At 37.4% G+C, this 15,283-nt stretch overlaps 1 protein-coding gene across 1 annotated transcript in view; it reads right to left on the reverse strand.

Annotated features, from left to right (window-relative positions):
* The window catches only part of LOC107296979 (zinc metalloproteinase-disintegrin jerdonitin), a 17,697-nt gene extending 2,414 nt beyond the window's left edge, over nucleotides 1–15,283 (reverse strand). Inside the window, exons 1-12 of the mRNA XM_015826335.1 lie at nucleotides 15,106–15,283; nucleotides 13,135–13,232; nucleotides 12,303–12,373; nucleotides 11,430–11,508; nucleotides 10,208–10,284; nucleotides 8,826–9,021; nucleotides 6,506–6,550; nucleotides 5,849–5,920; nucleotides 5,347–5,516; nucleotides 3,898–3,982; nucleotides 2,668–2,798; nucleotides 505–679 (exon numbers count right to left, since the gene is read on the reverse strand). Of these exons, the coding sequence (XP_015681821.1) occupies nucleotides 505–679; nucleotides 2,668–2,798; nucleotides 3,898–3,982; nucleotides 5,347–5,516; nucleotides 5,849–5,920; nucleotides 6,506–6,550; nucleotides 8,826–9,021; nucleotides 10,208–10,284; nucleotides 11,430–11,508; nucleotides 12,303–12,373; nucleotides 13,135–13,232; nucleotides 15,106–15,268 (1,362 nt within the window). The 5' untranslated portion in view covers nucleotides 15,269–15,283. The remainder of the gene's footprint in view (nucleotides 1–504; nucleotides 680–2,667; nucleotides 2,799–3,897; nucleotides 3,983–5,346; nucleotides 5,517–5,848; nucleotides 5,921–6,505; nucleotides 6,551–8,825; nucleotides 9,022–10,207; nucleotides 10,285–11,429; nucleotides 11,509–12,302; nucleotides 12,374–13,134; nucleotides 13,233–15,105) is intronic.

Below are 15,283 nucleotides of genomic sequence, written 5' to 3' on the forward strand. Positions count from 1 at the left end.
AGAAGAAGCACCAACCATGAGTATTAACACTACCCTGATTGTAAGGTTACAGTAGCAGAATCTTTCAATACTGAAACTACATTTCTACCACCTCATCTTTACGGACCAAGAGAATGGGTGGGAGGTGTTCTTCTTGAGATGTTTGCCAGGCCCCATTGCTTCTGCAGGCTAATCTACGTCTTATATGACCATTGAGTAGACATTTCCTCCTTCTTTTGTCTCTCAAGGACATTCTCACAGACCATTATAAGTGTATTTAACAATATAAAAAGAACATTAAATTACTGTTCTTATAAAAATATTATTAGGATCAGAGCATAGATTAAAGACCATCAGATATGGGAGAAAGCAGCTCAAGAAAATAGTGGGACAGATAATGAGGCCATGTTGACAAAATAGGAGTTTTCAGGAGGGAAGGATTTTTTGGGAAGTGGTCAATCAACCATTTTTTAAAAAATACCATTCCTCTACAACTGGTTCTTGTTGATTAAAAAAAAGACTTACTGCAGGAGGGCCACAGTCACAATCTTCTCCCACCTCCACATAGTAATTGCCACAAACTGGAGGTGAAACAATATCTGTCTTCGAGGGTTCATTGTAAAGGCAACGATGAATATTAATAATATCACTCGAATATTGATTAACACTACAATCGCTGAACCGACTGGAAGGTTCGTTGCTGTAGAGATGAACCAAAATAAAACCATGACAACATCCATATTTGGACTAGGAACAGAATTCATTGCAAAAACATATAAGATGGAAAAGGGATGGTTAATGAAGAAACGTAGTATTTTTTTCCCTCTAAAGCCAACAAAATAGATAAGAGAACCCTTTGTAGCCCTTGATCTTAGTCCCAGATTATGCTCCCTCAGTTTAATTCCACTAACTTTCCTTTCTTTTTTTAACAAAATACATTTGTAACGAGAACTCCATGTGATATTAGTTGATTGAGCTGCATCTTGTGTTTGAATGGGCTGCCTTTTATTTTCATTTTTAGTCAGTCTCTCTGTGGAAAGAAAATAATGTAACTGAAGGGAAAATAGTGGAATTTTGATCCAGTTTTTCTTTTCTTCGTTTGGAGGGACAACACTTTTTATAACAATGAATAGAGAGCTAAGTATGCTAATTTTCTATTTGCCTTAAAGTATTTGTTTTTGATTTCTTTTGTTGAAAAGTGATAATATCAGCAACATGCCACTGACCTCTGAAGCTGCATACTTAAATAGATGCAAAGATGGCATCCTAAGCCCAGCAAAGCACCTTCCTAATGTTAATTCAAATCATTAGGAATATAATCATTGGCCCTCAAGTTAGGGGGTGGAAACAAGAACGCAAAGAGAATCTGCTAGTGGCCATTAAATAGACAAGATGGTCTTCTTCCAAGGTCAAAGTTGCACCAGACCCCTTCTATAGGGTTAATTGAGCAAAATTGTTTTCTAAGCAAAGTCTTCCGTACAAAACATCATGAAGTGTCTAGAAGTATTAAAAAATAATTATGATGCCCAGGAATACTTCAGGAAGGACAGGAAAGGCTACATGGCATTCTCCATACTCCCTGGCCTCCTTGCCATTGCATGAAATGGGAGGCAAAGAAGTCCTCGGGCTTTAGCCAAAGAAACCAGAAATTGATCAATAGCTGGGATGCTCACTGAGCCTACACAAAACGCTTACACAAAAGTTATGGGGAGTTTTGCAACTGACAATTGCTAAGAAGATTTTGCTTCCTTTTTCCTTTTCTTTTTCCTTCTTGATGAAGTAAGGGCTAAACTTGCACCCAGAAGAAAATATTGGTAGTCCTTGACTTGCTGTCACAGCTGGGACCAGAATTTCCATTGCCCAGCAAGCCAGTTGTTAAGTGAGTCGTGCTGAGTTTTACAACCAGTTTTCCCACTTTGTTAAGTGAACCACACAGTCAATAAGGGACCCAGCTTGCTCCATTGGCTTTGCATATGGGAAGACAGCTGGGAAAGTCCCAAATGAGGATCCCATGAATGAAGGATGCTGCAAGTGTCATAAATACACAATTCTGTGACTGAAGGGAGGCTGTGATGGCTGTAATTGCGAGGACCGGTCGTAAGTCATTGTTCTCAGGGCCATTGTAACTTTGAACGGTTGCTAAACAACTGGTTGTAAGTCAATGACTTCCTGTACGTTGCTACCTGCTGATTTCAGAAGACTGCAATATATAACAGAGATGTAACATATTCTACCTTGATGAACGGCGAGGCAGGAAAACCCCAAGGATGGTAATTTATCCTTTTCTTCCTGCTGTTGCCTGGTTCAGAATAATTTTTCCCCCATTCTGCTTCCCACTTTAGGAAAGACTTTAATGTCTAACTTGGTTTCCTCTTTTATCCATCACAGATATTAATATTTGGTTTCTTTGGCTATCCTTCCTACGCTGTTTCTTTAAACTCTGGTGTTTTGGAGGAAGCTACTGAATGCTGGCTATTCAATTGTTGAGAACATTTCTACCTTTTTAAATACGACACATTTTAACTACACATGGTAAAGTGACACACAAATGACCAAAACCCTCCTTTTTTGTAACTCCCTGGCCATTTCATTTTTGTACGTTCTCAGCATATTTTATTCAACAATTAATTGCAACCATTTAAAAATAACTTCATTGGAAAGGCATTAAAAGTTTTCCTCAATCCTTACCTTACTGTCTCAGACATAATGCATGAGTTAGCACCGCAAGAACAGGAATCTCTGTCATGATGAAGGCCCAGATTATGACCCAGCTCATGGGCCATTCTATTTGCAACAAAATGATATCTACTTCTATGATCCTGAAGAAAAGATAATACTTTGTTTATTGTTACTCCACCAAGAAACTGAAAGTGAATCCAATTATTTTTAGCACTAAGTGGCTAAAACTGGTGACTAAGTGACCAATTTTAAAGATACCATTTTAGGATTCCTCTAGCTCTTCTGAATGTATCTGTGCCCACCAAGACTCCAGAACATACACAAATACATCTAGAAGGAAACTTTAAAGCCCAGAAGCTACAGCACAGGAGAAGATCAAAACTTACGCATCCATTTGCTGTCTGCATTTATTCAGTTACTAAAACTTACAGGCAACTTCAGTCCAAAAACTATTCAGTGTCTTTTGCTACAAGCTAGCATTTTCAGAATATTAAAGGTAGCCATCCTAAACAGACCTAAAAATGAGTTGCTCTTTCTGAATAAAATGACCTTCTTGAGCAAGCAGGCTTACAAATACCTCGTACTACCAGGATCCTAACTCTACTTATTAAGAAACAAAACTTTATGAGTTTTGTTGTATAAGTTTTGTTTATTGCCATGTCTCTCCAATCTTTCTACATGAGCAAAAAGCTAAGTTAACTGTTTCTCAGTAAATGCATAGCACCACGTTAACTGATATGGTTTTCTTAAAATACTGGAGTTTTTTCTTTTTAAGTAGATTTAGTATTCTTTCATTTTCTCAATGTACTAGAATTCAGTCATATGCAATCTAGATACTAAATTTCTTGGAATGAAAGTAGGGTGATTCATGTTTGTCATTAGGATTGCTAAGAATATTGTTCAGAAGCATTATTTGGAAGTATTGCAACATGATTTCACCTGCTCATTTGCCAATTAAAGCACAGTTTGACTCCTCCTGATCCAGAAACATTATAATATATTGTTGTCTTCGACATATAGCTCATTGCATAGAAAAAGCTTATTCTACAAATATCTAGAATGCTTTGTGCCAAAATGCCATCAGTTGAGGCAGGACCTGGAGATGTCAAATCCATAAATAAGTATGGATGAAAATGACGTGGATCAAAAATAAGAAGAGACTTCATTTGTAAAGAAGTTTTGCCTGTATGTAAGTTTTCACCTGAGTACAAATATATAACAGGTATCCTTTGTACTAACCTGAACAATTCCTACAGAACGCTTCGGGTCGCACATGCTCTTTTTGTAAGCCCTTCCTTCAATTTTTTCATTGAAGATCATGCCCCTATAAGGAAGATGGGGAGGGGGATAAAATTTATATAAGATAGAAGCACATTATGTAGGGGCATACATAACTTTCTATGGCTTTTTGCAAACCCCTCATCCCATCCTCATTTACTACCAGTTTTCAGAATGTTAGAATTCATTTTAGGCTCTAGTCTCAGAAGCCGTTTAACTAATCAGGTCTGTTAAAAATATTCAGGATGCATTTTCACTGTATGGTGAGTCTTGCTGGTGTTAGCATGAATGAGGTTGGGGAGAGGGGTTAGCATGTTGTCTGAATCCAGCCCATTGGGTTAGTTTAAATCCCATTAACTATGGAAACCCCAAATACATATTTATTTAATACATTTTGTCTAACAATTTAGCTGTGGGGTTATTGAACACTAGATGATATTGGAAAAGATGACTGGATGACAAGTCAAATCAACTTCTGTGGGAAAATAAAATGGATTTTTTTGGGGTAGTACTTAATATTCTCCCTTGCACTTAGACGTGCCCTCTATCTAGCCCCTTCCATATTTCATAAGACCTACTTGTTATGCACATATCCTGTAAGATTGCTAACCACACAATTGTTACTTGAGCAATATCTTACAGTTATAACACAATAAACATGTCAATTTTACACTCATGATATATAGGCTGATGGGGTGTGGAACTGAGCAGTTAAAACAGTGGGCTTGTTGACTGGAAGGTGGACAGTTTGAGACCCAAGTTCTGCCTGATGCAGTGCGCTCCTGTTACTTCCTCCATCTCTGGCCAGCCTAGCAGTTCAAAAGCACAGAAACACAAGTAGATAAATAGGTACCATTTTGGTGGGAAGGTAATAGCATTCCATGTGCTTTTGGCATTTGATCATGCTGGCCACATGACCATGGAAGCATCTTTGGACAATGCGGGCTCTTCAGCTGTGAATCAGAGTTGAGCACAAACCCCTAGAGTCGAATATGACTGGCATGGAAACAGTCACACACACACACACACACACACACATGTATATGTATATATTGCTCAGCACTATATATAGATTGGATATTTTATTATTTTACTTTATTCTTGGTTTATCTGTTGTATAATGCAAGTGTTCATTTACTTGGTGCAGAATGTGAACCAAAACATTATTTAATTGATTTAAAAATGCATGTGTAAGTAGAGCAAAAGTATAGCAGGATAATCATATAAGATTCAATTTTAAATCCAGGTGAAATGAAATCAAGCTGAGTTTTTCACCTGCACTCATTCAAGGCCTTCTCAAAACCAGCTCTCGTCTACAAAAAAAAAAAAAGTGCTCTGTGCAAGCACTAACCTCCCCATAACCCTCCACTCCCAGCCACCCCCACTCCCTTTTCCCACAGTGAGACGTACGTGAGTAACTGAGCATTATCATGTCTTTTGCGCTTCAGAAAATGTCTTCTTCTCCATTCTCCAAATGACTCCAAAGTCTCATCTGCTGATAATGTCACGGACATCAAATCTCCACTGGACCAAATTTCTACGCCAATCAGAGCTATACTAATATACAAAGCTCTGAAAATCTGTCAGGTGGACATGGCATCAATCAGAAACTCAAACATAGGTAAACTTTGAGAAACATTTCAAGATTAAAAAACAATTGACATTGGCTTCTATAAGCAGGTTTCTTCTCAGAGATTAGTTTCATAATCAACTGAGCTTGGAATAGGCTGACTCTGTCCATCTCTTTCTAATTTCCCAGTTGAGAACAATTAACCACAGCCTGAAAGAATCCAGCTACAGATATAGCCCTGATTGAATTCTTGCAACACTTTTGGATTTGCATCCTCCCAACACAGTGGCTGCATTCCCATAAGAGGCTTATTAACCTAGTTACCATGCCATGTCCTCTTACCACATTTAAAGCGTTGACACTTTCATATATTCTTGAACATATCTCAGTTTCATCACCTTCGTATTTCGTGAACTACAGAAAAGATAAAAATAATTTTTGTCCAAGCAATCCAAAGAATTCTTTTGTGCTGTTTTTTTAATCTACATTTGTGCCATTAATATATTAAGGTTTTTAACTTTTCAGCAGCATACATAGGCTTTTTTCCTGGTTGGAGAAAAGTTTGGTCAGCCTACTGAAATAATTTCCTAAATTGGATGCTATATTTCCAAGTTCAGAGATGTGTGAGATAAGCATTCTTCACTATACATCTTTTTGTTCGTATGTTGTATAATTTGGACAAACAAAGAGTGCAGGAATGTTTCAAAGAAAGCTACAGAACTGTTTAATTAGTGTGGGATAAAAATAAATTTAGATGGTATCCAGGAAGAACAAATGTGCAAATTAGAGTATATTTACAAATGATCCTTAACTTTGTAAATATTAGTTGGGTTCAATAACAAAAAAAAAATATATCAAAGTTTATGATAAAGCACATTTTAAGAGACAGCCAGTTAGGATGTTTATTAGTCTCTTCAAAAATGCCCACATTAAAAAAGCCACAAACAAAATGCTGTGCTCAATGCAGAAAGAAAATGGAAAGATATCCAGGATACTTACCATTCTGTGGTCCGCAACTATGACAAGCTCAATGAATCTTTTTTCCTAAACAGAACAATAAAGAAAAGGCTATTTAGACATGTTGCTTCCAGCAGCCAACAAGAATATTGGTCATCATCAGATAATCAGAAAAGTGCTTGTTTTACTCTCTGGTCAAAATACTTGAACTTTCAGAAATATTGGTTCTTTCAAGAAGACATTTATAGGGAGACAGCTTGTTAAAATTTTATCCCTGGGCCTTGAGCCCTTCCGAATGGGGGCATGGAAGTGGCAGCTGAGCGCCTGCATCTCCACTTGCATGACCGGTGAGCAAGCATGGGTGGGTGTGCTCCATTTGCATGAGTGGGTGCGTGTGCCCACTGCTCACACAAATAGAGCTGGGTGCATACATGACCCCGCTGCTCACGTGGAACCATCCCCTCCCCCCCCCACCTGTACGCAAAGCTGGAAAGGTTGGGGAACTCTGACTTAGAGAAAGTGCTGATAAAGTTTTGAGGAAAAAGTACATTATGCAATGGATTGTCAAGCACAAACAAAATACACTTTCTTTGTATTAATAAGGTGTGGCAATTGTTTCCAGTTAATCTGTTTTTGGAATTTATGATGGCTACATTTAAAGATAAAGGTATATATGAATACCTAATTCTGAACCGAATTTAATAGGAATAAGAACAGACACGTGAGGAAATTGCTCTCTTTGACCTGTTTTTCAGCCTGTCTAAATGATGCTCCAATGACTTTTTCACCTTTCCTTCCCTTTCTCAAACAAAGGATCCCAACCAATCACGTGAGAAATACGGTGATGTGATCATTCTATGGAACCAATTAGACCTTGCCTGCAATCATATCACACTACGCATCAAAGACAAGGTAAGGGGAGGCAATCAGACATTTTGACCCACTGAACTCACTCTGAATGGCCAAAGAATTGTGCCTTTATTGTGATGTAACTTTAAAATGATTATTGAAATATTGTTTCAGACTTCTCAGGCAGAAGGAACAAGAAAACATGGTTAATTGCTCAGAGTACTTTCTTTATTGCTGTTCTCGTATAGATGGGGATCTTGCCAGACTAAAGCACACTGTGTGTAATCATGAGATACACATGTGAAGGTTTTAGGGAGGATCCCTTCAGGGCTTCTTTCTGCCATCCAAGGACTCATTGCTGATCTGCCTCTTGTTTCCCTGGGAAAGAGCCCCTCCCTCCTGCATTCCCCTGTTAGATTCCACCAGTAGAGGACACAGATTGCTCAGGAAGTAGACTTATGCTAAGACCTGAATGTGTGAGGGTGCGTTACTTGCTTCTTTCCCTAGGAAAGTGTACTTGTGTTTTTTCAGCACACAGAACTACAAGGCCAAATTGCCAATTCCAGAGTGCAATTTCTCTCCTTGCTCTCTGACAGCCACTTTCTTAACTCTGCTGCACAAGATCCAGTTTGAATAAAGGGATGATGACCTGACATTGAGACAAGAACATTCAAGATAGAGGACCAATTAATGTATATAACCACAACTTGCTGAAGATAAAGAATCTTGAATTTCCAGAGACACTGAAGCCAAAAGGCAAACCAGACTTCATAATCAGTTTTGGCATCTTCACTTGTCTTTTGGTATTCCATTGTAACAACAACTGTTGTTCCATGTCAGTTTTAACATTTTAATTAAAAATTTTGAGATTTTGAACTTCTAGATATGTATCACGCAGTTTCATCTTTTGCCACCAAAAGGAAAGGAAGGAACTGTTACTTTGGATGCAATGTTTTGTTTTCTAATTCTTGTGCTTTCAGTAAAGAAGGAAAATATTGGGAGTATGAGGGTCAATTGTGACCAGATTCAATTTGTCAATATTCATTCAATCATTGACAATCCAACTTGATGATTCAAATCAAATTGGAAAACGGAGTCAAGATTATGTAATGCTGTTATCAAACATCTCAAAACAGTTAAATATTTCAAACCAGTTTCTCCCCCTATTCCAAGTCCTCTCTGCATGCATAAAAGAGGCATCAAAATTGATGATTTGATTACTTTTCAAAATTGACTTAGAAAGTGGAGTTGATTTGGAGACTCATTTAAATCCATTTTGATTCATATCTGCATGATCAAAGAAAATGCTATAAGCCTGGAAAGTGTATTTTCTGTTCATCAAGTTTCCATTATTTCTTTTATACCATGGCTAAAATAAAAAAATAGAAATGGGGGCTCCTCCCTTTGGAATTCTATCTAATCACCCCTCCCCAAAGAATTTCTCTCTTACTTTACATTTTAGAAACAAGTAAATGAATCCCAGTTCTCAAATCATGTTTGCTATGAGACTTACATGAGGAGTAAGATTTAACTGAGAGGCCTTTTTGATGGGCTCATCTGATTCCCAATTAGTCTCGGTTACCCCACACATTTTGGGGGCCTCGTCCTCCTTTTCTATGTTTTCATATTTGTAGACTGCATGGGCTTCACTGTCGGGAAGCTTCAAGGGTTCAATAAAGTACATCTCCCCTTGAAGCTTGAAATGTCCTCTGTAAAACAATGTGGAAAAGGGTGATCAGAGATGGAGAAGCAACAGAAGAGAATATTGTTAGGTCAGAGATAACCTGCACTGATGATGTTAGCTAGTTGGGTAATGAAACTCAGCTCTGAGACCCATTTTTAACTAATTAAGTCAACATTCTCTGTGTTTTTAAATCCCTTCTTAATACTGCAATGCAGAATAACTTGAATAACACTGAAGAATAAAATGCAGACCAACAGGAGCTGGATGAATGGTTGCAGGAACTGGGTACATTCAGGCTAATCACAAAAAGGAGTAGAGATGACATGATAGTCTTTCAATGTGGGACAACCTATTCTCCAAATCACCTGATGGCAGGAGAAGAAGCAATGGATGGAAAGTAATCAAGGAGAGAACCAACCTAGAACTAAAGAGAAAATTTCTGATAATTGAAACAATTAACCAGTGGAAAAGTTTGCATTCAGATGTTGTGGATATTCCATCACTACTGATTTTTAAGAAGAGATTGAAAGCCATTTGTCTAGAATGATATAGATATCCTACTTGAGCAGGATGTTGGATTAGAAGACCTCCAAGGTCCCTTCCAATGATGTTATTCTGTCATTCCGCTTTTCCTTTATTATTCTGTTGTTTTTCTTTTATGTTCCATTTTTTCATTTATTCTTCCACTGCATGGACACAGACTCTGTTCAAAGGGGATCTTTCAGTGTCTTCCTTCAGTATCAGATATAGAGAGGACATTGATTCTGACTAATGAAAAGGACCTTCTGAATTTTGGGATTTTTATGTGGCTAAGATATCAGGCTGGCTGGAGAAGGTGTGCAGAGGGTCTCAAGAAAGTGTTTCTGGGTAGAACTGAAGAGTCTGCTTGCCTCTTCCTGTACACTTTCTAGAAAGGAAAGCAATCTGAAACCTACTTATCTTCTCTACCTGTAACATCACTTCCTATATGTAAAGGAGACAAGGGCTTGGAAGCTCCTTTAGACACATCTGATTTAGCTCCCTTGTATCTCTATTGGCTGGCAGCAGTTCTTCTTGGTATTCCACCAAAGTCTTTCTTAATTCTGCAGAAGTCTTGGATCACACCCAACTCATTTGCATGAAAAACTGATGTCCCTCATTTTAACTGTGACAACTCCAAGAGCAGTATACTATTCTTAATAAAATAAATAAAAGATTAGAGATTATCTTACTTCAAACCATTGCATGCACTGATGCTTGCAGTTGAGTCAGCATCATTCTGGATGCGTCCATGATAATAGCAGTGATCCTGGAGGGAGGCAAGAGGACTAAACTGGTTAAAGCTTGTTTGTAGTGTGATTTGATGAGCAGAAGTACAGTTCCAATGTATTCCACCACATCAAGGAAATATTAAGACAGCAGTTATTCAGAAAACTTTGATTCAGGTGGACAGAAGACCTACTTAATATTGATTGTTGCAAAATGAACATAGGATAAATGCAACTCTCCATAAATCAAGTCACACTGTAGGGGGAGTCCCACTGATGACACAAAACTAAGAACTTTTGGGCAGACAACCAACATACAAATATAAAATGTTCTCTTGGAGGTCAACTCTAGTGCTGAACCACAGGATTTGCTGAAGAAACTTTCAGACTTGATGGTTGTCCTACGTTCTGAAATCTTACCATAATGTATGGAAAATTCCACATTTACTAATGATACCAAATGATCATTATTTTCCTGAGCTCACACAAGGAAAGTTTCAGAATATACAGAGAGATATAATTCCTAGCATTATCTGGAAGCAGGATCCATGTAGACATTAAAATCAAGAGATTTCTGTTACACACTAAATAGGAGCAATTTGTATGACCTTTGAAGATGCTAAGCCAAAAGTAGATAATTTTTGGAGACAGAGGATGCACTTTTAGATCAATTTGGGGGCAAGGAGCGAAGGACTTCAAGAAGCATGTTAGTGCTGTCATATTTTTTGCAGCTGGTAGGGCCACGTTCTGGACCATTTTAATATGAAAGATATTATATGGATTTCTGTATAGGAGCAAAGTGAATTGTTATCAGGTTTGGTATTACAAATAAAAGATTTTGCATGTATCACTGTAGTCTGGTTTAAAAATGAAAATATAGATCTTATAAACCTGATGTTCTCATAATAAATCCATTTGTGAAACTCACTCCCCAAAATGTTGGCTTTCAACCAGTAGGAAAGAACTGGATGATTGAAATACTGCCATGGTAATTCAATGAGTAAAACAAACTGGGTTCAAAATCCATACATCCTTATAAGTACATATCAATATAAGATACTTCATACATATATAGCCCTTCTTTTTTGAGTAGCCTAGTCTCGTTCTTGTATATTTGTAATATTGTGCACAAACATTTGCTTCAATTTACTTCCTAAAAGCAAGACTCTTAAATGTGAGACCCCACCTCAACCGGAGGGTTTGTTGTAATTTCTCTGCCATCAGGGGAATAATGAGTCTCGCTGTAATCTTCTGAAAAAAGTCCTCTGCAAAGAAGAGAATATCTATGTCAGGAATTAAGTAGGACTGAGATAATTTTATAATAAGTTCACAACTTCTGTATAATGGCATTTTAAACATCTTCTTTGGTATCAAAAGAATGGAGCAGGTATTTCAATCCCATGGCTATTTAAGAGGAGGGCTGTGCATACTAGATTCACCCGAAGAAAGATTTACACCAAAGAAGTTGTGCAATTCTCTTAATCAAGGCTCAGAGGAGAATGATTGACCAGGAGAAGACATTTTGTTTTGCGTCTTCCTTTTATTCTTTTGGTCTATGCAACTATGAATCTGTTGGTCTATAAAGGAGAGCAGTATAGCTCTATTTACTAAAGAGTAAAATGAAGCAACCTCAAGGAAATGGATGCCTTGAACCTTCATACAGAAGCATCTCTCTTGAAGCTTTAAACCAATGTATGGAGTCACTTTCCACTCCTGATATCTCATCCATTCACTTGGCATTGCCTTCCATTTTTGCAATCTAGAAATCCTTGCTGGCCTTCCCCCCGTAGCCCTGCTTGGCTTCCATGCCAAAACAAGATCATCCAGATGCTACCCTTGAATTTCTGTATAGCCTTCATATTCAACTTCAACTTCTAAAGCACAGATTAGAATTTAGCATATTCAATATGTATATCCACTTTTCCTACACAGTAACATTTAATTTAGTTTTAATTTCCAAACAAAGGAATGCCATTATTATTTCTTTTAGATTGTGTCCAGGAATATACATTTTCCACATTGACCAAGTAAAGTTAAGAAAAAATCTGAGTTAACGTACTTATTTTTTTCCAGGTGAAGGACCACTGGCTCTTCATTCACTTTAAATTCATATTGCATGGTGTCTTCATACTGAAAAGCAAAGAGTTCAGGGTTTACTTCTTAAAAAATTAGGCAAATAAAATGTGCACCCTCTTAACAACTCTACACCTGTATCAATTTAAATCTAATGAATAATTTGCCATAGTCAAATTATTCGTGAGATTTAGAGTATTTCATCTGGCGCTTTGAACCGTAAGATCTTAAAATGACATTCCTGCATAAATTCTTAGTCCTAATCTTGAGCTGTGACCACTATACCATCTTCCCCTAGAAACACATCTTTTATATTTCTAAGTGATGCAGAGTTTAAATTATGTACTTTACTGTATTCTGCCTATAATACAGGAATCTCCCTAGACTTCTGCCCTTCCCTTCAGAACTGATAGATAAACTTTAATGGAATTTCCTGGTTTAGGGGAGGGGGATGTCTGTCCTGCATCTGTTAAAGCTGTGAAATGACTCATGGCTAATTCTGTACTTGATCCCTCCTCACTGAACGGCTGGGGGTCTCCCAACACTTTCTTAGTTATACTAATCTATGCATATTAGGAAATTCTGTTTGTAAATTGCCAGGAGTCTCCTCAATTTTGTGTGAATTGGAAGGCCATATAAATTAGTTTAATTCACTTTAAATTTGTTTGTTTAACAAATAAATAAATAAATAATTCAAGCAGGAACATTAGATTGCAATGCGAAATCCAGATAACCATCAGATGGCAGCAAAGGAATATCAAAATTTCTGTGGGCTGACAAGAAATCATTTGCTGATGAAACAAAGATCTTTTTCTTACCTTTGGCTGAACGGCTCCTTTGGGCAATGCAGTGACTTTTCGTGGATACACGACTTCATAATCATCCACGTTCCCAGATTCCAGGATTATAGAGCTCCCTTCGTAAGGAAAAAGAAAAGTAAGGTTTGGTTTACTTTGGGATGTTATTCTACCATTTTCATATCCACAACACAATTTGTTATTCAGTTATCAGTGAAGAGTGAAATCTTTTTCTAGTGGGACACAGCACAGAAATCCAGATTTTCTCTGGGAATGCGATTTGCTGAATCATGTTTGGGAGCTGGAAGTCTAACTGGAGACATTGCTTTGGGCAGGTACAAAAGAAACATTTTGGAGCTTGAATAATCAGTAAAATAAATAAATAAATAAATAAATCTCAACCAATGTGCAAGTTTGTGCACTGAGCGATAAGAATAACACCAGGAATTGTAAATGACAATAATCTGATTCACACAATTCAGTAAACCATACTGCATTATGGTTTAGCATATCAATTAGTCAAAAAGCTAGGCAAACTTAGATTTCTATGCAAATGCAGCTTATCAAGAATTTCTTTCAGTTGAACTTCTATTTCGCTGCCATCCTAATTGTTTTTCTGACTTTCCTTTCTTTCACTTTCAAAAGAATCTATGGACAGCCCACAGCATCATAATTATCACAGGAGCACCTAACAACATGTAAATAATGTAGTGAATTAAACTAATAGCTGAAAAATTCAGAGTTGGTCCCCATATGGACATTGCATGGTCACCTGCTATTTGTTCCTTAACTTATTTTGTAAATGTGGCAGTCTGACACCTGCAGGTCCTCTTGGATCCACAATCACAACTGAGACCAAGATTTGTTAGCGGATTAATGGAAGGGAGGGGGTAAGGTTGTGCTTATAATTGCAAGTGGAAACAAAAGAATAAACTGAAATATCAATAACCACAGGGTATGGGAAAGAAACTGCTAGCCAAACACCTACAGAATTGAGACAGAGACATACAGAGACAGAGACAGAAACAGAGATAGAGAGACAGAGAAACTAGGATTTGGCCCTGGAAATGTGTCTTCTCAGACTGATGGGCAGCCCCAGACAGAAGAATACATCTTCCTCATACCTATTTTTGTACTACCCATTTGTACCTGATGCTCCCAGTATCATGGGAGAGATTCAGTTCCACCTACTAGCAAGCAAGCTTACTATTCCTCTCTTGTTAGAGCACAGAAAAAGCAGCAATTTCCCTTCCATCTACCTTTCTTCTTTCCTATATTGTTCTCCATAAATTACTTCTGGTAAGGGCAAGCCCATCTTTCATTGCTATTTAAAAGAAAACAAAAAACAGGGCTAACCCTTAATTGTTTTTAGCAACTTCTAAATCAATGGAGTATTGTTGTTTGTAATGATATGTGGAATGACTTGGGAGACAGGAAGAAGAGCCATAGACTGGTCAACTGGCATGGTTTGTAGATTCTTTGTAACAATAGCACTAGCTTTTGTTTGGGTGAATATTATGCATGTTTAATTATAGGGTGTCTAACTGACCTATTGAAAAAAAATTAAAACCAAAAACACTTTATTTTTCTTTAACATTTTGCTTTCTGAAATTTTCTTGCCACAAACTCTGTCTCTCTCTGTCCTCTTCAGTCTTCTAATCCTTTTTTTTAAACTCACATCATTGGAAAATGTTCTCTCCAACTTCAACATGCTTTTTTTTTTTGAAGATCTTAGGACTTTTCTTTCTTAGGATCTGCTCATGGCTTGACAAAATTTAAGCAAATACCAAGAAACTATTTATGTAACTTTAGAACAAATGTGATCCTTGAGAGCATTCTTTTGCTAAATCTGTAGAAACTGAAGTGGAGCAAATTTTGACAAATTGTCAAAAATAATACCCCAAACAAAACCCATCAACATAGCAATCTGTTAAGTGCAATAGTCTTTTAGCAGTAAGAATCTGAACAAGGGAACCAAAGAGAACATCTTACCTTGATAAGGAAAGACTGCTAAGCATATAGTTACCAAGAGAACCTGGATCATTTTGGAGGCTGGATTTGGCTGGAAGACAGGCAATCTCTTCCTGCTTTCAAGCCAACCTGAGCTCTTCCTCTGTTGACTATGAGAAGCAAGGAATGAGTCCTTCAGCTTCATTCATGCCCTCATATG

The sequence above is a fragment of the Protobothrops mucrosquamatus genome, unplaced genomic scaffold (assembly GCF_001527695.2).
Source record: "Protobothrops mucrosquamatus isolate PMUCROS unplaced genomic scaffold, P.Mucros_1.0 scaffold3060, whole genome shotgun sequence".
NCBI classification, from domain to species: Eukaryota; Metazoa; Chordata; class Lepidosauria; order Squamata; family Viperidae; genus Protobothrops; species Protobothrops mucrosquamatus.